At 55.1% G+C, this 23,104-nt stretch overlaps 1 protein-coding gene across 1 annotated transcript; it reads left to right on the top strand.

The window, feature by feature from the left end:
* Positions 1-778: 778 nt before the first annotated feature.
* CYS1 (cystin 1) lies at positions 779-20,607 on the top strand. Its single transcript, XM_045979321.1, has 3 exons — positions 779-1,167; positions 16,381-16,433; positions 20,029-20,607. The coding sequence occupies exons 1-3, from the start codon at positions 835-837 to the stop codon at positions 20,141-20,143; spliced, it is 501 nt and encodes a 166-aa protein (XP_045835277.1). The 5' UTR covers positions 779-834; the 3' UTR covers positions 20,144-20,607.
* The last annotated feature ends 2,497 nt before the right edge of the window (positions 20,608-23,104 follow it).

Raw genomic sequence — 23,104 nt, 5'->3', positions numbered from 1 at the left:
CGACGTCGCCCACCGCCCACCCAGCCTGGTGGGGGCAAGGCTGCGACATCACCTCCCCGCTCTCGTCCCGTCCTCGCGCAGTGTGTTCCATAAAGTGAACACGCCCAGCCGAGGTCGCCCCAAGGCCTGTCGGCGCCCGGGGGTTTCAGTTCCAGGCGGCGGGGACCTGGCTGACCCGAGGGGTCGCGGAGCCAGAGCCGGGCAGGCGGGCCCGCAAGGGGGTCCCCACCCCAGGCGGGGAGGAGGAGACGGGGCAGACGACTGAGGAGGGGACGCCCCGCCCCAGTGCCCCGCACCCGGATCTCGCTCCGCGCGCCACCTTCCACAGGCTGGGGCCGCGCCCCCGCCTCCCGGCCGCCCCTGGCCCTGGCCCTCGCCCCCGGCTCTGGACCCCTCACCCCTCCGCCCGGGTCCGCACCCCAAACGCCGGCCGCGCCCCTCCCCCGGATCGCGCCCCCCCCCACCCCATCTCGGCCGCGCACCCTTCAGGACCGGATGCGCATCTCATTAGCGCCCCGACCCCCCTCCGCCGCCCGCCGAACCCGGGTCTGCGTCCCGGTCCCCCCGCCGCCCCGCCCTCTAGCGCCCTCGCCACCCCCCACTCCCCACCCCCGCCCAGGCCCGGATCCGCACCCCAACCCCCGGCTCGCGGGGCCCTGCATCCCTGCCCCCGGGTCGCGTCCCCCGCACCTCACCGCCCCCGCCAACCCCGGCCCGGGTCCGCACCCCCGCCCCCGGCCGCGCCCCCTCCCGCGTCCCCGCCCCGCCGCGCTCCCGACCCGGGGCCGCGCTCGGGCGGCGAGACCGGCCTGCCCGGCTGGCGGCGGGGGCGCCATGGGCAGCGGCAGCAGCCGGAGCGGCCGGGCCCTGCGGCGGCTCCGCAGCCCCGACAGCCGGCCGGCGGGGTCGGGCGGGGCAGCCTCGGAGGGCGGGACGCGGCCTCTGGTCTCGGCGACGGCGGCGGCCGCCCGGGAGGAGTCCCGGAAGGCGGAGGCTGCGGAGGGGGCGGCCGAGCCCGACCCCGACCCCGCGGCGCCCCCCGACGGCGGGGACGAGACCCTGCGCCTGCTGGACCAGCTGCTGGCCGAGTCGGCGGCCTGGGGCCCGGGGGAGCTGGCCCCGCGGGGCCCGGAGCGGCCCCGACCCGCAGCCGGCGCCGGGAGCCCGGTGAGTGTGGGAGCCCGAGAGCCGCTGGGGCCGCGCCCTGTCCCCCAGCCCCCCCAGCCCCCCAGCCCCCCAGCCGCGTGCTTCCTCCCACCCGCCTCCGCGCACCCCACCCCCCGCCCCTCGGCCTGCGCGGCGCCGTCCCCCTCTGCCCCGAGTGTCACCCACCGTCTCTGTGTCTCCGAATACCTCCGAGATGTCCCGCTGATCACGCGGCCTGTCCTTCCCCGGCACCCGCTGATGTTCTCCCCGTCTGCCCCTCCGTCTGCCCCTCCTGGCTGCTGCTCTCGAGTCTGGGGTGACAGTGCTGGGAGCCGCCTGGAAGGGGGGGGTGGGGGAGACACACATCCCTTGGCAGAAATGCGTCTCCGGCTGTCCTTGGCCAGAGCTCCCCTTCTAGAACTGTGCGTCTACCCTCAAAGCACAGCATCCCAGAGCCCTTCCAGCCGACGTGGGAGCTGGCCAGGGGTGCTGGCTTTTCTCTCAAGAGGAGGCTGCGAAATGGCGGGGACCGGTAGCCAAACAGTGGTTCACAAATGTGTCAGACACGTCAAGAGTCTTGCCTTGCGAGTGGAGCAGTTCACATGCTACTGGCGATTTTTAAGATGCTGTGGAATCTGTTTTTAGCTTCCCGGTCCTCTTTTCCAGAACCCTTGTAATAACAGTCCTGTTGTTCTAGAAAAACAATAAAAACGAGCGCTCCGGTTTGGCAACAGTCTCCTCTCCAGCAGAGCAGAATGAACAAGATCTTTACTCTCAGCTCCCGGACTTGAGGTGGTCGCCAAAGGCAGCGCCCCCTTTTCTGGAGCCCAACAGGCTTAACTGCCAGGACCCAGGGAAGTGTCTTCTGGGGGCAGCCAACAAGCAGCAGAATCCTGAAAAGGCCTCCCCTGAGGGGTGGGGAGGAGAAGTGGCTCAAATCAGACAGTGTAGATTGTCTCAGCAGCCCCCCTCCAACCTCCTGCCTGTCCCCTGTCCCCTGCTGCCCTCCCAAAGTGAACCGCAGTGAGTAGGACTGAATTCGTTCACAAGATTCCTTCAGGACTACGTCACCATTCAGTTATATAACACTAGAAATGGATAAACAGTTGAGAAACTTGGGGGAAATTCTCAGGGAGCGTGGAAGCAATCATCTAGTGTCCAAGTTTCAAGCGCCTTGGAAACTCTCAAAGTGAAAATGAGAGGAAAAGAAAAAGAATGGATTTCCCCCCGATACGCTGAGTATCCGTGACTCTCAGGGAGCAGGGCTGCCTTACTCACTGTCCCGGTCATTTCTACGAGCCCAGCACCCCGCTAGGTGCGAAAGCCAACCCAGATGGCACGCGGTCCTTGCCCAAAAGCGATTCACAGTCTAGCTGGGGGAGAGAGGCCCGCAAAAACAGAACACAGTGTGCTGAGACAGACTTGCACAGAGCCCACAGGAGGAGGGAACGATCCCCTGGAGAAGTCAGGGTGGCACGCCAGAAGGGCAGCCCTTGACCTGAATCTGGAAGGATCTGTGGCCTTAGCCAGGCAGACAAGCAGGGAAGAGCATTTGTGCGGAAGGAACCCTGCACGCGCGGGCCAAGGCGACGGGGTGTGGTCTACGGTGCCCAGGCTGTGGATGGGGAGGGCCCGGGTGGAAGAGGCCGATGGGTCCCTACCATGCTGTCAGGTCGTTCTGGGAGTTTCCCCACGTTAAGGAGTTTGGACTTCATCCTAAAAGCTGTGGCTATCTCTGAAGGGCTGGGGGGCACAGCGTTTTGTGTTTTAGGAAGAGGACACGAATTGCTGTGGGACGATGGGCCACGCCAAGTAAGCCTGGGACCGAGATGGCCCGCCGGGGGCTGCTTTGGTGGTCTGGGTGAGCAGGTCCTGAATGAAGCAGGACAGTTAGAGGGCCGAGGGGACGAGGAGGTACCTGGGAGGGAGAATCGGCCCGCCGGGGTGGATCTTCTGGAGGTGGATTGTATGTACCTTCTGTGCCATAATTGTTTCTTGAGTGAATCCTAGAATCTTAGATTATTAGATCTGTAGGAAATCTCCTCGAGTCCAATTATTTTCAGGTGTGGGGAGACGAAGTGAAAAGGTCCGGGCTCCTAATTTCTTGACTGTAAAGTTCACAATTAGAAGGTCAATTGCCTTTCCGCTCAGTTGTGAGGTTTATGCTTTTTGCTGTATAGATGACCACCTTGGACTGATTCTCTTGGCAATTACACATCTCATAAGATTCTGAGTCGACGAGACATCATTGAGCTAGGAAGAAATTGGTATTTAGATGTATCAATACTGACCATCTAAATACCAAAGGGCCGAATTCAACCCCTACATACAAGTCACCCCTTCTCTGAAATGTTAGAGATGCTGTTTCCAAGGACAGAGCAAATGTTTCATTGAGCAAGTAAATGACACAATTTAAATTTCTTTAGGAGGGAGGGATGAAAACCTTCCTTAGGTCCTAAACTATCTAGCATTTTGAAAGAGGGAGGTATTCTTCATAAGACAGTATCAGACCAAGTGAAATTATCTCTTTAAGCACCCATGTTTAAAAATTTTAGCCACTGTGGATTAGACTCTCTTGGAGACTGATTATGCATATCTCTGAACCATCATCCTGAATATTATGAATTACACTCAACTATGTTCAAAAATAGTCGTAGCTCATATTTTAATGTGCACTTGGGTCTTGGACATGCATTGACTCTTTTCATCTTTAACATTATTCTCATCCATTTTTATAGATGGGAAAGAGAGAACAGGCACAGAGAGGTTAAGCAACTTAACCAAAGCCACACAGTTATGGTGGAGTGGAGATCAGATTCTGGGCAGTCAGGCTCCTGTACCCTGTACCCTTATGATCAAAATGGCCCTAACAGCTGTGATGATTGTCACATTGTAACAATTGTCTGTCCCTGAGCAACCCCCACCCTAGTGGACCCTCTCTGAGCTGGCTGTGGGGGAGGGGGTGGAGTCACATACCCATGCCTGCTGATTCCATGTTTAAAGGAAGAGCAGGACCCTTCGAGGTCAGGCCAGAGAGGTTCTTCCCTGGCCCAGAGAATCGTCTCTTCGGCCAATGGGCTTTGTGGCAAATATTCGAGTTAATCAAGTGCTCATGTTTGTCTCATTTCTTAATTCTTGGTTGTTTTCCTGATACAGTGAAGGTTGCTGGGTAAAAATGAAGTATTGCCATCGTCTAAAACTGGCATTTTTTAAGTTAAGTTTTAAGAAGTATTGATGTTTATTTATTTATTTTAGATAGAGAGAGATAGAGAGATTGGGGGTGGGAAGGAGTAGAGAGAGAGAATCCTAAGCAGGCTCCACACCCAGAGCCTGATGCGGGGCTTTATCTCATGACCCTGAGACCATGACCTGCCATCAGGAGTCGGATACTTAACCAACTGAGCCACCCAGGTGCCCCTTTTAAGAGGTATTTAAATCAATCATATATATCACTATGTATGATATATATATTCCTATCTACATAGGTATCTACGAGAAATGTGGTCCCAGCGGCATTATGTTGATATCGGTGCAATTATAATATTCCCTTTTGAATTTTTATACTTAAACTATCTCTTAAACAGCTTTCATATGGCTGCATAGTATTCTTAATGATTTTAATAAACGCAAAATATCCATCAAGTCCATATAAGTTAGCGAAACCGTCTCCTGTTGCTGTCCTGGGTTCATTTCCACCTTCGTGTCTGTGCCATGTTAGGTGTGCAAGGCAGAATGCCTTTCCCAAAGCCAGTGGGACTTTAAAATCAACAGCATTTTAGTGGGATATTGAAACGGAAAAGTATTGAGGATGGAAAAAGTATGTGAGGAAAGCTGACGGTTTGGGTTTGGGTTGTATTAAGCTATTTAATCCAATTCTAGTGCGGTATCTCCGGCCCTCGGTGCTCTGGTAACTGGGAGGAGGTACCGTGCACGGCTGACCCGTGCGCTCAGCGCGGGCCACGTGCCGTTTGAGGTGCTGGGTGTACATAGTGACCCAAACAGGCAGAACCTCCGCTACCATTCTGATCACAGTAAGTCCACCAGGGAACAAAATAAAGTATAAAGAACAATAAGAGCAGGGGCACCTGGGTGGCTCAGTCTGTTTTAAGTGTCTGACTCTTGATTTCGGCTCAGGTCATGATCTCAGGGTCGTGAGATCGAGTCCCACATTGGACTCTGCGCTCAGTGTGGAGTCTGCTTGGGATTCTGTCTGTCCCACTCCCTCTGCCCCTCCCCCCGTGCCTCTCTCTCAAATAAAAAAAAAAAAAAAAATTTAAAAAAAGAACAATACAGCAGCCGGGGCTGGGGAGAACAGGAGTGGGTCCAGGTTGTTCTTTTTCTAATAGGTGGGCGGGATGGTGTCACTGAAGGGGCACACTTGGGAAAGCCGTGCAGGAGGCCAGGACGCCCCGCTTCTGTGGGAACTGCTGTTCCAAGCGGAGGGATCAGCCAGTCAGAGGTCCTGGGGTGGAGCCTGGAGGGTCTGCCCAGAGAGCAGTGGGTTGGGCTGGAGTGGAGAGGGCAAGGTCAGGGCCGTGGGAGACAGGCTGGTGCCCAGGATGGGGGCCCAGTGTCTAGGCAGAGCATCATATGGTCCTTTGGCCACTGTTAGGCCATTGGCCCGCGGACGCAGAGTCTTTGTAAGTGCGTGGGACTCAGGGGAGGGGTTGTGGCTGGAGCTCTGAGTGTGGGAGCCGGCGGAACAGAGGCACATGGAGGGTCGACCAGAACGCCAGTAACAACCATGCCAGCTAACACCCTCGTGTGTGCCAGGCAAGCACGGCTGCCGGTGTGCATGGGTGTGAGCGTGTGTGAGAGGAGAAGAGGACCCGGCCCTGCTGTGTTTAGACGCGGAGAAGATAAGGGGACATGCCAAAGGGGCCAACCAGCAATGCGGGGAAAATCCAAGAGGACGCCATGTCTGGAAACCAAGGGAGGAAAGTGTTTCAAGAAGGGAGGGCGAGGGGCACCTGGGTGGCTCAGCAGGTTAAAGCCTCTGCCTTCAGCTCAGGTCATGATCCCAGGGTCCTGGGATCGAGCCCCGCATCGGGCTCTCTGCTTGGCTGGGAGCCTGCTTCCTCCTCCTCTCTCTCTGCCTGCTTGTGATCTCTATCTGTCAAATAAATAAATCTTTAAAAAAAAAAAAAAAAAAGGGAGGGCGAGCAGCTCTTGTAAATGCTGCTCGACGGGATGGTCAGGATGAAGCCAGGGAGCTGATCACTGACCTTAGCAACCTGGAGATCCCCAGAGCCCTCGGGAAGAGAGTGGGGGAAGCCCAGCGTGCTGGGGTTCATGGAGAATGAGGGGCAAGGGACCAGAGTGTGGTCAATGCTTTCGGGAAGGTTCCTTTTCCAGTACAGTGGCAGTAGATAGTCAAGGATGGCTCTTTCAGGATGCCCAATTTACCATGAAATCTCAGTCCAGATGGGCTGGATATACAAAGTTTTTGAGATTAAATGCACTAATAAAATCCAAGGGCACTCTTAGAGAGGAAATTCTGATACAACCCAATAAACACAAATTCTGCCCCTTTACTACCACATTATGGAGTTCAGACTTTGTTCCCACTCCTGCCTAATAAATCTGGGCTGATTAAGATCTAGGGAAGTTTGTTTTCTGGGAAGTTTTTTGTTTTTTTAAGATTTTATTTGTTTTTATTTTTTAAAGATTTATTTTATTTATGTTTGAGAGAGAAAAAAAGAGAGAGAGCGAGAGCATGCAAGTGAGTGGGGAGAGGCGGAGGCAGAGAATCTCCAGCAGACTCCCTCCTGAGTGCAGAGCCTGGAGGGGCCGGATCCCAGGACCCTGAGATCATGACCCGAGTGAAATCAAGAGCCCAACGCTTAACCAACTGAGCCACCCAGGTGCCCCTATAGATCTTAGGTTTTTTTGTTTTTTGTTTTTTTGAAGATTTTATTTATTATTTGACAGAGACAGCAAGAGAGGGAATACAAGCAGGGGGAGCTGGAGAAGGAGAAGCAGGCTCCCTGCTGAGCAGGAGCCCTATGCGGGGCTCGATCCCAGGACCCTGAGATCATGACCTGAGCTGACGGCAGGCGCTTAACTGACTGAGCCACCCAGACACCCCGAAAGTTCTTATTTTTAAGTAATCTCCATATCCAACTCGGAACTTGAACTCACAACCCCAACATCAAGAATCATACACTCTCCTGACTGAGCCAGCCAGGTGCCCCTCATTTTCTGGAAACTTTATCACTGCTGCAAAGGTAGCACATTTTTTTTTTACAAGAAGGTCTAGGCCGGTCATGGGTCCCAGTTAGGCGGAACGAATCCGTCTTCCAGCGTTTTTGCGAAGGTTCCGTTTTGCTCTAGCAGAGGAGGACCGGGATAAGGCTTGTGTGTTCCCACCAGCCAGGACTTCAGCGTGGTCCAGGTTCACAGCCCCCGTGGGAGATGAAGGCGAGGACAGCAGTCAAAATGATGACGTGGCTGGAAAGCAGATCACCAGAGAGACCCAAACGTGATGGATGACATGACGGACTTTCGGCAACGAAAATAAAGCCACTGTTTTGAAGAGTTACTGTCGTCCACATTCAACGTGATCTACAGCAAAGCACACCAGTTTGAGCGGGAGCAGGCGGTATTTGAGCAATCTAGGAAACAGAGAGGAGTCAAGCGTAGCGCTGACGCTCAGAAAGCTCCTAGTTGTGTTCTGGAGGGCTGTGTCAACGTGCGTTTGTTGTTCATCAGGGAAGCCCCGCACAGGTGTGTCGGAAGTGTTACACACCCAAGGGGTTGAGGCAGGCGCCTTCCCGGTGGGCCTGACGTCTGAGCTGGTTCTGAAGGATCGGTTGAGTTTTCCAGCAGCGGGAAAGGGATGGAGCATTCCAGAGGGAGCAGCGTGTGGAAAACCCAGAGGGATGAAAGTGCTTCAGGAGAACATTGTGCGGCCCGTTTATAGCCGGACAGCGAGGGGATGATGGGTGGAGCGCAAAAGGCAAGCGGGTTGCCGCGAATCTGGATTTCACAGCCCTCTAGGCTAAGGGGTGGAAATTCATCCTGTAGGCAGTGGGGAGCTCGTAGAAGTTGTCTGTGTTTATTATACTTAAATGTTGATTTTAAAATCAGAAGAGGTAATAGACATGCACAGGAGAGAAGACGTGAAAGATGTCCCCAAAAGAAAGTGTCCCTCCCACCGTCGCCACATTTCCCCCAGGTCCCTTCCCCAGAGACATCCCCTTATTTCTTGTGCCTGCTCCCTGGGCCAGCCTCCCTTTCGGAAGGTCAGAGATGGCAGCGGGGAGGGAATGAGCGGGGCTGTGCAGGAGTGGGACGCTCAGGTAGGCGGGTACTGCACTGATCCGGGGCAGAGAAGGTGGGAGACGACCAGGTGACAGGTGGGTGCGACAAGCAAAGGAAGGCGAGTTTCTAGAAAGACGCCGGGGCTTCTTGCTTGTGTAGTTGAGCCAATGATCACGCTCAGTGCCTTATACGTCGGGTCTGGGGCGGGAGGCCGATGAGTTCTGGGGGCTGTCTGAGACTCATGTCCACTGCGGAGAGTGGTTCCTGAGCATCAGCCTGCAGACAGCCGGGTTGGGGTGCGGTGGGGGGAAGCACTGGAACAGGGGTGGGAGGGAGAAGAAGATTAAGCCTGGGGCAGATCAAACGCTGAAGGCAGAGTCCTCCCTTCAGGGGACCTGTAAACACAGTGAAACTTCAAACTGTGAGATGCACAGTGCCTGGAGAAGCCGGTCGGCTGGTGACCTCAGAGGGCTCCCTCCCTCCATGCTTGCAGGATGGCGGCCGCTGTGCATGGGGTGAGAGACCAGCCCCACAGCGCCTGGCCTGACCTGGGCCTCAGCAGTGGCTACTGAGTGCAGGGTGGAGAGGCGAAGGGGGGGAGGGGGGAGGTCGCTCTCGCATGCCTGACATCCAGCCGTGCTAGTAGGACTTTCTGGGCCCAGGAGCTCTAGCTCCCACAGGGGCTGGGACCAGTGGTGGCTGGGCTCTGGTGCGGGGCCAGCAAGGGTCTGGGGAGACCCAAGCTTCTTACCTCCTTCAGGGCCAGGAACCCGATCCCAGCAAGGAAGGAGACCGCTGGCCTCTTTCTCCCAACATCCAGTGTCCAGGAACCTGGTGGTCTCTTTCCAGCTGGAGAATCAGATCATTGGCCCCAAAGGGAGTCAAGGCCATGAGGCCCACATCTCATTTGAATCGGGGGGTCTTTGGGGCTCAGCAAGGGGAGCTGCCCCAGGGCCGGGCGGGCCCCCTGGGAGCCACGCCAGGTCATCTCCCTCCTCCTGCAAGGGCCCGTGCCCCCAGATCGGGGCCGTCCCCAGGGTGGGCAGCTGTCCGTCTGCAGCCCACCCGTGAGTCCAGCAGAGTCCCCAGTGTCTGTAACGGTGTGAAAGTGAATGTGGTTGTGCTTTATAAGGTGAGAAAACACTATAAATGCAGTTGCTTGTCCTTTTCCTCCTACCCTACCCTGTTTCGCTTCTCCAGGCCTTCATTCTCTTTGGAAACACTTTCGTGAAGGCGTGGTCTTGTGAAGAGAGGTGGGGCTCCCGGACCGGTGGTCTCAGAGTCAGAGCCTCCTTTGGGAAAAGTCTGGTTGTCATTTGATTCATGCAGAACCGCTCTCCTGGCTGAGCCCTGGGAGACCATGGAGTGGGGCGTGTGGGGACAGGAGCGCCCCCTGGCGGCGGGAAGGCTGGACCCCCCCCCCCAAAGCACAACACGGGACCAGGCAGAGGCGGGGGGGGGGGGGGGGGGGGGCAGGCACCAGGGCTGCCATCACGCTGTTCTCTCCACACTGCGTGTTCAAGTGTCCATCGTGAGACATAAGGAGCCATAAAGCCCTCAACCAACCGGACCAACCTGGGCTTCCAAGAAGGATAATTCTTGGATAATGAAGAAGGGGACGTCTTTCCAGGCCATGGAATATTAATACGCGGTCATAAAAGGGAGAAAACTACTGCGATGCCTGGTGGGCTCCGTGGGTGGAGCACGCGACTCTTGATCCTGGGGTCGTGAGTTGACCTGGGGCCGTGAGTTCGAGCCCCACACTGGGCGCAGTGAAATGTCGCTACACACAACATGGTTGGATCTCAGCATCCTGCACTGAGGGACAGAAGCCAGGGAGAGGGCGCACGCTGTGTGATTCTGCGGGTCGTGGCTTCCAGACGGAGCCGCAGATCTGCAGGGATAGTGGTTGCCGGGAGGCAGGAGCGTGGCCGAGGGAAGCAGGGAGGACCACAGAGGGTGCTGACGGCCGGGATGGTTTACCATGGAAGGCTGCTGAACCGGGTTCCTTACACGTCTGTGGCAATTCTGCACATCACTGATACGTGTGTGTGTATGAACATGAAGAGTTAAAAGAGTTAAAACTTCTTCTCTAAATAGAAGAAACAGAGCAGAGCACTGGGTGTTGTGCAAAAAGAATGAATACTGTTACGCTGAAAAAATAAATAAAATGGAAAAAAAAAAGAAACAGAGCAGAGATGTTTTGGTAAGTAAAATATACATTTCCTAAAAATTAACCACTGATACTTTGCTTTTTCCAAAGCGCCCTAGTGTAGGAGTGTGAGGAGACTAAGAGACCCTCTGATTCACTCCCTCTCCAGCGCTGGTGTGTTCCTCCAAGCCTGCACAGGATCGTGAGTGATCACACACACACACACACACCCCCCGCCCACCCACACACACTCACGCACTCCCTGAGCTCAGCCCAGTTCCCACGGCCACCGGCCTCAGCCCAGGCGCCACGGCCCCCCGGGCTCCCAATGTCTGTCTGGCCCAGAGGTGGCCAGCTGCCAGCTGGCAGGTGGCTGGAACGTGTGTCCATGCTAGGCCTGGAGCCACCGGCAGGGGCTGCTGTGTCTTTGCTTTTCATCCAACCTCCCTTTGCGGCCTCAGTGAGCTGGGTTTCTGGGAGGGCGTCTAACATGGTCCGTATCTGACAAAGTCAAGTAAAAGGCTTAAATGCATTGACAAGGAAAGGACCGCAGGCTCAGACCTCGGGCATAGGAAGAAACTTCAGTAAACATGGAGCAGATGTAACAAGCCTGAGCCCCCGAGCCATCAGGGAGATTATGAAAGCAAGAGCACCACGTCCCTTCCGAACCCCGCTGCAGGGTGTGCGGTCCCCGCTGGTGACGGTGTGCCCAGTCCTTAGCTGCCCCGTGAGGCCGGCAGTGTGTCACCGTTCGTGGCAGGGAAAGCAGCGAGGCAGTGGAGATGGGCTGATCCTGCAAAGGTCTGACTCTCCCGCTGGGAGAAACTGTATTTGTGACGACGTTCACAGAGTCTGGTGATGAGGGGGCTGGCCAAAGCAGGTGACGTCGGAGGCTGCTTCCGGCTGAAACTAACGAGAGGCCGCAGGGTGCAGATAGCATGACGTTGAAGAAGCAGCTGGCGATGGCTGGCAAACCACTGCTTCTCTTCTCTGGAGCTCCTGGGAATGCAGGCAGGCCCAGCGACCGAAAGCTGTCGGCAGGCAGGTCGGTGGCCGTGTAAGCAAGGACTTTCACGGGTACCCGAGAGAGTTGAAAGCAGGGTCCCAAAGAGATCTCTGTCTACCCCTGCTCACAAGAGTGGTATTCGCAGCAGCCAAAATGTGCAAGCGACCTGACAGCCGGATGGAGAAACAGAATGTAGTACATACACGCAGCAGGAAATTAACCAGCCTTAAAAGGGAAGGACATCCTAACACCTGCTCCAATGTGGATGAACCCCAAAGTCGTGTCAGCTGAAATCAGCCAGACGGAAGAGGACAAATGCTCTAGGTTTCCACTTAGACAAGGTGGTCAGACTCATAGAGCCAGTAGGAGGGGTTTGGGGTGGGGGATGCACAGGACGGGGAGCTGTTTAATGGGGACAGAGTTTCTGTTTTGCAAGATGGAAAGAGCTCTCAAGATTGGTTGCACAACAATATGAATGTACTTAATCCTGGAATATACATAAAGTCTTTGTGGTGCCTGGGTGGCTCAGTGGGTTAAAGCCTCTGCCTTCAGCTCAGGTCATGATCCCAGGGTCCTGGGATCGAGCCCTGCATCAGGCTTTCTGCTCAGCAGAGAGTCTGCTTCTGCCTCTCTCTCTGCCTTCCTCTCTGCCTACCTGTGATCACTGTCTGTCAAATAAATGAATAAAATCTTTAAAAAAATACTGGAATATACACTTCAAAATGGTTAAGATGGTGAATTTTAGGCTATGTGCATTTTATCACAGAATTTTGTTTTTAATTAAAAAGAACATTCAGGGGCGCCTGGGTGGCTCACTCGATTAAGCGCCCAACTCTTGATCTCTGCTCAGGTGTCAGTCTCAGAGTCATGAGTTCAAGCCCCGCATTGGGCTCCACACCCAGTGTGGACCCTACTTAAAATGAAACAGAACAGGGGCGCCTGGGTGGCTCAGTGGATTAAGCCACTGCCTTCGGCTCAGGTCATGATCTCAGGGTCCTGGGATCGAGCCCCGCATCGGGCTCTCTGCTCCGCAGGGAGCCTGCTTCTTCCTCTCTCTCTGCCTGCTTCTCTGCCTACTTGTTATCTCTGCCTGTCAAATAAATAAATAAAATCTTAAAAAAAAAAAAAACAGAACAAAAAAAGAACATTTGGATAGCCTGAGCTGCTCTGAGATGGGATGGGTGGCTTCAAGAGGCAGTGGGGGTAAGTGTGTGTGTGTGTGTGTGTGTGTGTTACTTGCTGTCTTCTTTCTTCACTCCATCCCTACTCTCTATCCCTCTTCCGACTGTGAATTCCTTGCTGACTTGGAAGTCATCTCCTCTTCATCTTTATACTCCCCAAAGGCAAGAGTGAGTGTTCAAAGAAATGCGCCATGATAGTAAGTTCCCCATGGCAAGGTCCCCAGCCACCAGCGGTCACGGTCAGCTCTTGGCGGTACCACTGGGACAGGGCTGTGCACCATTGCTGTGGGGCCAGCCTCCACTTGCCGTGTTGGGCAGGCAAGAACAACCTTTACTGGAAGTGGTTGGGGCTGGCTGGCCCTCCCCTGCCCATCCCCGTGGGGCTGGCATTGACAGGCATCGACAGGACACACCGAGTGTGTGCTTGCTTCCACTTCCCATCACTAATGTTTCCCAGGAAACACATCAGAGCTAATTTCTCAGGGAAGAGTGTATTGTACAGGGACGTCTGGTTATGCCTCAAAGACCAAGACCAAGTCCCCTGGACCGATCTCATCACGTGCTCTGGTCACCTGCCTGTGGGGCTTCGTCAGAGGTTACCCTAGATTGGATGTTGGTTCACCTACTTCAAGTGGTGTTTCTTGGTCACCTGTAGGATAGCTGTTACTCTAAGGATGAGCCGAATGGATAATCTCTCATCTCACAGCAGTCCTAGGGCCAAGATACCATTATGCAGATGGGTAAACTGAGGCTCAGAGAGCCTCACAATCCACTCAAAGGCATATCATTATTAAATGACACAACTGGGATTTGAACCCTTTTCTCTATTACGCCGTTTTTACTCTACTATGCCAACTGCTATATAGACTTTGAACTCAAGATTATAACAACCCAGCAACTTGACATTCAACTTAATTTGGCAAATACCCCGTGTTTGTCCTGTGCTCAGCTTGGAGAGCTGTAAGCTCGGGAGAAGTGGTACTCGTGCTGGGGAGGACTAACGAATACTAATGGGTTAATAACTAGAAGACAGCGTGGTCTATAGCATCTGTCCGATGATAATAGAAACGGTAACAGCCGGTGTTTACTGAGAACTTACTAAGTGCCAGGCACTTTGGATTGACTTTAAAGTATCTCCCAGTAAACTTGCGTTGCACACGAGGAAACCTCTGCTTAGAAAGGTCAAGACAACCACCCGAACCACAGAGCTGGCAGGCCAGGGTTTGGGCTATCTCTCTTTCGAAACTCGTGCTTCTGACTACCATAGTGCCCACCTTCTCCAATCGCACATTTCATAGCAACATCCACCCCCGGCTAACTGTTTGGTGTGTTTAAAACTTACTTCTCTGGTGACATTTCCGGCACCTCGAGCGCAGAGTGCATGTCTGTGCGGCCGCTGATGGAGCGCTGGGCTTGCTGGGGTGCGGGGTGAAGGGCGGGTGACTGATTGACCCATGTGATGACATCTCCGAGTCAGAGGATGGAGGAGGGCTTTAAAACCGAATTTGGAGGGGATATAAGCAGCTTCCAATGGGCTAGTTCTTTCTACTCGCTGTGTAGGATCATGGAATGAGGGAAGGCAATCACTCCACTATGAAAAGGAAAAAAAACAAAACCTTTAAAACTCCCCATTATCTGAAGAATAAGGAAGGTCCCTCTACCAGGCCTAAATGCATAGATTTAATTTCAAGTGGTCCCAGACTAGAAATGCCACCGAGGTACCTGGAAAAAAAGTCATCTTCCTCTTAGGCCTCGAGGAATACTTACAAAGACGTTTCCAAGGACAATGAGCAGCATGCAACAGGAAATAACCAACTATGGAAGGAACCCAGTAAAAACCAGAAGAAAAAATAGTTAACAAAAACAGATGAGGGAAGGGGCACTTGGGTGGCTCAACTGGTTAAGCGTCCAACTTTCGATTTCGGCTCAGGTCATGATCTCAGGGTCCTGGGATGGAGCCCTGCGTCAGGCTTCACGATCAGCGGGGAATCTGCTTGAGGGCCTCCCTCTCCGTCTCCTTCTGCCCCTCCCCCCTCCAAAATAGATCAGTGAACGCTTCAGTTGTTTGGATTACCAGGAACAGGTAATAGTCGATTTATGTTTATTATATTTAAAGAAAATACCTGCAAAGCACAAGGGCCTAGAGAAAGTGACATGATGTATTTGAGAAAGAACCGAACAGAACTACTTGTAGAAATGGAAACTAGGATAAATTCAAAGATGCCAGTGGTGTGGCTTAGCAGGAGATTAGAGGAAGATGAAGGGATCAGCACACTGGAAGACAGAGCTGGAGAAGCGACCAGCCCGTAGCACCCAGACGAGGCTCTGATCCAGGATGCTTGAGAAAAAAACCTACGGCAGACATTAAGCTGTGAAACAACAGCAACTTTCCCTTTCACTAGGGGAGCAAGACAAAGAAGTCTGTGATCGTCATTTCTCTTCATGTGGTACCAGAAGTGCGGAAAGCCCAGGGGAAAGTCAAATGGCTGTTACTCTCAGAGAATGTGAATGAGAACAAAATAAGACAAAAAGAATCTATAAATAAATTATTAGGGCTAATACAAGAGTTGGTAAATTCACCAACCCCCATATATATATATATATATATATATATATATATATATATTTCAGTCATATTTCTGTAACAAGAGATATGAAACTTTATTTAAAAGGTTTATGTTGTGGTGTCTAGGTGGCTCCATCAATTATGCGTCTGCCTTTGGCTCAGGTCATTGCAAATACAAGTATCTAGGAACTGGTCTAAAAAGAGACATCCAGGGCTCCTGGGCGGCTCAGTCAGTTAACCATGTGCCTTCTCAGGATCCTGGCATGGAGCCCCATGTCGGACTCCCTGCTCAGCAGGGAGTCTGCTTCTCCCTCTCCTTCTGCCCCTACCCCCCCCTTCACTGTCTCTCTGTCTCTCTCTCGAATAAATAAATAAATAAATAAAGAGAGACCTAAAAAAAAAAGGACTTTAAAGGCCTGAAGGAATGGAGAAACAGTCCCGGTTCATAAATCAAAAGGCGGATTATTATAAGGCTATCAATCCCCCCACAAATGATCTGTGGCTTAATATCACCCCAACAAAATCCCCAAGATTTTTGTTTCCCATGGAATAGGCCAATTCGAATATGGGGGAGTGCAAAGAACAGAGAGTATTCAAGACTCTTTAAAAAAAAGGAAAAGGTGGGAGGACATGCTTTACCAGATGCCAAGGTTCATCCTAAAACTGTGGTCCCCGGGACAGGCTGGTGCGGGCCCAGGGCTCGGCACCGACCGCTGGAAAAGCCACAGACAGACGTGTGCTCCGTCTCCACACCCTTGTCTGGGGACAGAGAAGGTTTGGCGGAGCCGAGGGGAAGGCCTGGAGGTGAGAGATAGGGGTGCGGTCGGGCCGCCGTCCCTCCACAAGGCAGGGAGCCGCTTCTGTGACCTTCGTCAAGTCACCCGCTGCCGCAGCCACAGCTCTCCCACCTGGGAAGGAAGCAGACGGAACCAGAAAGCCAGAGGGAGCCTTTCCCGCTGTTTTTCTAGGACGGCGGTGGCCGTCCACTGCTGACAGAAACCCAGGACATCAGGCGGGCCGCACCCCTGACAAACTTTTGATGCTTCTTCCTTTTGTCCTTCTCAAGGTGTCCTCAAAGCAGAGCGCTGATGAGCAGCCAGAGAGCGCCGGAGTCTCCAGGTGAGTGCGAGGCTGGGCGAGGGCATTCCCTCCGCCAGAGACCACAGCTTCTTGTGTGGCCCCCAGGTCCCAGGTCCCCGCTCCCCTGCCCAACGCAGCTCCCTCCTTCCAGGGACAGTCCGGCCAGGGAATGGCCCATCCATGGAAACGTACAGAAGCCCTCCGGTCTCACAGCCGCCGTGACCTTCCCCCAGAGAGAGGCTCTGACCCAGACCATGGAGGGAGTTTCCCGATCTCCCTCGTTCACGCAGAAACCGTGTGCTGGGGGACATCTGCCGACGAGCCTTCCAGAGTTTGCAGCCCAGAGGGATGGCAGATGGGGCCCCTTTAATCCTGTTGCAATTTTATCAGGAAAATGCTTTTAAAACCCCTGGGAAGAGTCAGATAAGGACCGGGGCCCAGAGACCAGACCTCCTCTGCCTTGGGCCATCCTGCATGCCTCCAGGCCACGGGAGGGTTTCAGGGCATCAAGAGCAGCCCAGCATGAGGCTCAGCTGGGGTGACCTTGGGCCCCTGGCCTGTTCTCCCTCACCGTATCCTCCTGGCTTCCTTACCTCTAAAGGGATCCCCGTGATCTACCCTGTCCCCGGGATGGGCGTGACTCTGGTATCAAGATGTGAACAGGTGTAAAACCAATTCCTAATGGCCCAGAGCAAGAAGCCGGCTGGTTTCCCTCAGCGACCACACATTTGCAGGGTCTTCCCTGGGCAGCTCCGTCTGTTCACAGGCGCAGGCAGTGGGCTCCTGGGAGCTCAGAGAGGGGACAGGAGCGGCCTGAGGGCTCCCGGAGGAGCTGGTGATGGTTCAACTGGTTGGCAGGCCATGTGGGTGGTCACAGAGGAGGCAAGAGGAGGGAGCGCCCGGGCAGCATGTCCAGCTGAGGACGCTGGGTGCCGGCAGGTGGCGGTTAGCACAGGCCCAAGTGTCAAACTTCGGCCACTGGCCACCGCTCTCAAGTGCGAGCAGGCTGGGACCCCGGGAAGTGGGAACGCTTAACCCGCCGGCACCAGTGGTCGGGGCCCAGAGCCCTGGTCAGCACAGTGGAGAGCCGCGGTCCTCCCTCAGACCGTCCTCCCCTCACTGTATGGTCCGGGGATGGGCTTGGCACTCGGCATCTGGGGGTGGTCTCGGGTGCAGGGGCACACGGGGTCCCTCTGCAGCAGCCTCGCCAGCGGCCCCGGCCGGCACTGAGCCAGACGCCCGTGCCTGCCTGTGGGCCCCAGCTCGGCGCTGGCTGAATGTTTCCACTGATTTTTTTTTTTTATATTTTATTTATTTGACAGAGAGAAATCACAAGTAGGCAGAGAGGCAGGCAGAGAGAGAGGAGGAAGCAGGCACCCTGCAGAGCAGAAAGCCCCATGTGGGGCTTGATCCCAGGACCCTGGGATCATGACCTGAGCCGAAGGCAGAGGCTTTAACCCACTGAGTCACCCAGGCGCCCCGCAACGGATTTTAAAGAGAATTAGTGTGACTTTTCCAGCTTTTGTCAACCTGAGGAGTTTAGAAGGGTTAAGTTCTACCTGGAATCAATTAGCTCTTTCTTCTGCCTCTTAACCAAGGGGCCCCCTTGGCTCCCTGCACACTCCACCCCCTCACCGGGGTCCACTCCTCCCTCACTCCCTCCCTCACCTGCTTCCGTGGGAGGCTGGGCCAGGCTCCATCAGCCCTGTGGCCCAGGGAGGAGGAGAGGCGGGTGGAGGCAAGCTCTGAGGGAGGCTGGCCCTCCCCAGGCTCAGGACCGGACTGGCCTTCCTCTGGCCCCCAAACTTGGGCTCTGTGGCCTCTAAGGAGAGCCCCCCGTATCCCGCCCCATGTCTGCTGTGGTTCCCCGGCCCCCTCCCCCCGACTGCGGGCCCTCCGTGGCCCCCACACAGCTCTCGGAGGCAGCGGCCCCCCTTTCCTCCCAGCCTCCTCGCCCAGCCCCTGCTCTGCAGTTGGAACCCGGCCGAGCAGCATTTCTGGGAGAAATGTCCTAACACCTGCAGTTTACTTGGAAATACCTCCAGAAATCAGATGAAGGAGATGTGTGATAAAGTAAATACAGCCAAAAAAAAAAAAAAAAAGTGTATTTACTTCATCATTGAATCTACAATTTCAACCTTTCTGGGTGCTTAGAAGTCTTTGTAATAAAATGCTGAAGAGAAAAATCCTTCAAAGCCCTGTTAAAGTATCTCCCCCCCCGAACGCTCGCCCTCCCCACCCCCGTTCTCGGCAAGCTGGGGTGTCCCCTCCTCCGCAGGCCCCCAGCCTCCACACTCGTGACCTATAAGGCAGGAGGCGCACACGGCAGTCCGGCTCCCGGCCTCACTCTGCCTCCCGAAGGCAGCGCGGACACCTGACCCATGTCTGGTCCCTCACCATTCCAGGCACACGGTCAGGTGTCTCCCAGACGCTTGTTGGAAGAACGTTTGATGTCAACCTGGGCCACGTGGGCCTTGACCCCCCAGTCCCGATCATCCTCGATGACGTCTGCGGAGGGACATGGAAGAGGCAGGGCTGAGCCGGTCGGGCGGGCTTTGAGGACAGGGCTGGCCTGACCTGAGGTCTCAGGATTGGGTAACAGAAGCTGAGGGCGCATGGGGAGGAAGTTTGGTGACTCTGGTGGCTCCTGTCCCCACCTGCCCAAGGATCTCCCAGCCCGGCTCCCTGAGTTCACAGATGGAAGTGGCCCCAGCTCTGACCGGCAGAGCCGTGCGGGCTCCTTCTCTGGCACGGCAGAGCAGGCCGGGGGAGCTCGCTGTCCCCCAGCTGGCGACAGGCAGCTCTGGGCTTCGGAGCTCGCCTCTCCTCCAGACGCAGCCTGAACGGTGCCCACACCCTCCCACCTGTGGGGGGTTCTGGGGAGGCCGAGGCCAATGCCAGGCAACACTAGCAGGGAGCAGCCTGAGAGAAAGGGAAGTTTGGGGTACAGGGCACACCACCCAAAAGTCCCTGTGATGTCCAGAAAGTCGGAGAGGCCCAGGTGCAGGCTGGTGGGAACCACCTTCTGGAGCCCGGGCAACAGGAACAGGGGTGTGGCTCTGGTCACTTTTGCCATGTCCAGTCCTGTCCTGAGCAGCTCTATTCACCGGCCCCCGCCCCCGCCCCCGCAACGAGGGTGTCGGACCGTGAGTAAATCAGGCAAACGGGTATCTCGAAATGCAGCTCACGTTTGCTCAGGGCTGTGCCGTGTGCAGGACAGGCTCTCCGTGTGCTATGGTATTCATGCTCCAGAATGGACTTAGAAAGACAGCTCCACTTAGAGGGGGAGGAAAAAAACAACCGAGGCTCAGAGATGCAAATGCCTTGTCCAAGGTAAGTGGCAGAGCTGGGATTTGAACTCAGGCCCTGACCCTGACCCTGAAACGCTCCAGGGGCTGGCTTCCCGGCAGAGTACGTAAGGTCTTGGCGGACAAGGTCATAGGCAATGAAGCGAGAGAAATAAGCAGAGGCCTATCCTGTAAAAGATTAAGAAGTTAACCTCAGGGCAAAGGTTTTCGGGTTTTGGCTTTAGGACGGATCAGAAGTCCCTGAACAGGTAGGCCATCGTAGAGATGATGAGTTTGAAGGTAACATCTTGTCTCCTGACGCCGCTGTCTGTGTTTCTGGCCCCCAGAGCCCCGGACAGCAGCCACAGGAGGCCCGAGAGGCAGTCGGGCATCTCGGCCGTCTCCTACGACTACTCGGAAGAGGAGCTGATGGCCAGCATCGAGCGGGAGTATTGTCGCTGAGGCCCCCGGAGCAGCCCTGCAGGCCCCTGCCCCAGCCAGCCGGACGCTGCTCCTCTGCCCCACCCCCACCAGACTGGGGTTACACCCCCGCCCCCCAGCCCTGCCCCCTGCCCAGGCTCTGGCTGGAACTGAGCCCCTCCAACATGCAGTTACTCCTGGTTCTTTCAAAAGATCCAGCTTCAAGCTTGCTGGCAAGAGGTGGTCAGCTGCGCAGACCCAGGCATGAAGGCAGATGCAGGTGCGGCCCCCAGGTGTGGGCACAGGTGTGGCCCCCAGGTGCGCGTGCAGGTGCTCTCCCAGTGCTCCTCTCTCGGTCTCTGGGGAGGGCTTGCCTGCAGGGTTCTCCTGGAGCCTGAAATGCTTCCCATGTCCAATGGCCCTCTCTGCTCCGGGCCTGGGGAGCCTCAGTGAGTGGGGCCCAGATGGGCTCCCTTGGGCCTCTAACACGTCCCTGATTCTGCACACAAGCTGCCTGGAGATGTGGATGTGTGAATTGGGGTTCTGTCGGTCTGGGGCAGGGCCAGAGAGTCTGCATTTCTAACCAGCCCCCGGGGGAGACCCCTGCTCCTGGCCCCAGCCTCGCTCGGTGTAGGACGGCTTGAGTCTAAGCTGTAGACCTTATCTGACCCTTCCGGGTGCTGGGGCTGCTGAGAGCCACCGCCCTCCTGGCTCTCTGGATAGAGGCCTGCTCCCCTCCTGGCAGGTGTGATGGATGCAGCGTGCGGGGCTGTGAGCGGGAGCCCTCAGTTCTGATCCCAAGCGAGCAGCCACTTCACCCTGTGGGCCTCAGTTTCCCTCTCTAGAAACTGACCCTGGAGGCTCTTCCAGGCATAGCAGCCCTGACGATCTGGAATCAGGCAATTCCAGGTTTCCTTGATCTCTGCGGTCCTGCCACCCCCTGGGGCACAGCGCTGCCTCTGCAGCTGTGGGGGGGGGGAACCCCAGCCCCACCTGGAGGAGGTCCTGAGAACACCTGCTCTCACCAGCCTGATGGGAACTGGTTTCCTCTCTTCCCACCTGGGAGAAGGCGCAAAGTCATCGTGGTGAGGCCAGGAGAGCCCAAGAACGTCCCCGTCTGACAGATGAGGAAGTCGATTTGCCGGGGGTGCCTGTGAATCCAAGACGGGGCCGGGGGAGCCAGAGGCTGACCGGAAGGCAGGACCCCTGTGGGGGCGCAGGCATGACCGGCCTTGGAAGAGGGCTCTGGCTGGCGTGCGTTCTGGGTCCAGGTGGCAGGTCGCTCTGGAGCAGCTGGGAGGATGTCAGAACAAAGGGGCACGTGGGTGTGACATTAGCTTTTGCCAAGGCCAGAAGAGGTCTCGACTTGTCACAGTTCCCACCAACTCCGGCAGCCTCCCTGGCGTCGCCGGCAAGATGCGAGATCTTTTCGGGCACAGACGCAGGGCCCCTTGGCACTGTCCCCAGACCCACAGGCCTGCTGCCGTCACAGGCAAACGGGTGTTTCCATCAACTTTTATTACTTGGCAAGACAGCCTTTGGTCAGATGTTCCATCACTGGGAGATTCGTACCGCCAAGCCAGAGGACGGTGCGTGGGGCCTTCCAACAGCCCCAAGTCACCCCCACAGCGAGAGCTCCTCCCCATGCAAGCCCAAATCATTTCTTTTGATCAAAGATGAAAGCCATTTCTATTTTAATAATACAGATATTTCTCTTAAAAGTGGTTAATATTTTCTTTCTCACCACCAGACACATTAGGCCTTGAGTTTCGTGATGTAAAATGTTTACAGTTTTACATCGTTATTTTGTTAAAATGGAACATATTCGGCCAGTTTCTTGCATTTTTCAATGGAAACCTCACACAACCGTTCATGAGATGAAAGTGTTCAGAAAAAGAAGACGTCCCCCTGGGGCTACTACGATCTGTGTCAATGTCAAAGTGAGAACCCGTCATCAAAGCAAAGCAGTTGTTCTCAGGTCTTTTTTTTTTTTTTTTTTGATCACTTCATGCATTTTATTGATAGTCTATATTTTAAATCTGCAGTATGACATCTTACATAGGGAAAAAGCTTCTTCCTAAAAGATAACTATTAATAATCAAACCAGCTTTAATATGACTGACCTTTTAAGGTCTTGTTTTGCATTAAACAATTTAATTTTTAGCAGGTATAAAGCACTGTACAAAAAAAAAAAAAAAAGGAAACTGGGTACATTCTCAAAATTTAATACAGGGCTTCCCAACCAGGAGTCTTCTGTGTAGATATTGGAGAAGGGTGTTATGTTCAGATTTAAATTGAAAGAAAATGAGAAACCAGGTAAAGCAAGCCGACCAAGTTATACCAGGGCTTCCTGACCTCTGGGAGAGACTTTCAAAAAAGCAGAAAGGAGCACAAGGTCTTTTTTTTTTTAAATTCTCTGAATTTGGGAAAGTATCTTCCGGACGGTGGCCAGCCGAATAAACCACGTGCCCCAGCTGTGAGGTGGAAGGTGGCCAAGTAAGCCCTGTGGGGCGCTGGCCCAGGGGGCGGCGGGGAAGGCTGGGGGGCCCGCACGGGGTGTGAAGACCTGTGGTGGCCACTCGCTGCCCCAGCCCTTCCCGGAGCAGCTCCGTGCGCCCCCGGAGCCCCAGCCCCCTGCTCCGGCTCCAGAGCTGATTGCGGGTCCTGTTCCCAGACGGGGAGGGGGCGGCTCCACCAGACGCGGGAGGAGAGAGGCCTCAGGGTCGAAAGTGACAACGACACGTGTCAAGGTCTGGGACATCTGAACACCACAGGTGAGTCTCCTGGTTTCTGTGGTGGGTGCGCTCCACTGAGAGGTTGCAGAGCGCCAGGAATCCAGGAAACACACTCTGTCCCTGGCTCTGAGAAACGTCGTGGCCGTTTCCCGGGGGCAGAAGCGGAGCCACACTGTCACCTCCTTTGGCCACTGGGGTTCCCCAGCCCCTCCTCTCGGGCCCCCGGGCTCCCAGCCTCGTCCGGACAGCCTCCTCACTGTGAGATGAG

The sequence above is a fragment of the Meles meles genome, chromosome 15, assembly GCF_922984935.1.
Source record: "Meles meles chromosome 15, mMelMel3.1 paternal haplotype, whole genome shotgun sequence".
In the NCBI taxonomy this organism is placed as follows: domain Eukaryota; kingdom Metazoa; phylum Chordata; class Mammalia; order Carnivora; family Mustelidae; genus Meles; species Meles meles.
The sequence above is the reverse complement of the archived record's forward strand: the minus strand, read 5'-3'. Positions and strand labels throughout refer to the sequence as shown.

What these genes read in the sequence shown, in the direction of transcription:
- CYS1 (XM_045979321.1), top strand. Translation starts at nt 835, where the DNA reads ATGGGCAGCGGCAGCAGCCGGAGCGGCCGGGCCCTGCGGCGGCTCCGC. An exon ending in CAGCCGGCGCCGGGAGCCCG is followed by an intron (nt 1,168 to 16,380) that starts GTGAGTGTGGGA and finishes GTCCTTCTCAAG; the next exon opens with GTGTCCTCAAAGCAGAGCGC. An exon ending in GAGAGCGCCGGAGTCTCCAG is followed by an intron (nt 16,434 to 20,028) that starts GTGAGTGCGAGG and finishes TCTGGCCCCCAG; the next exon opens with AGCCCCGGACAGCAGCCACA.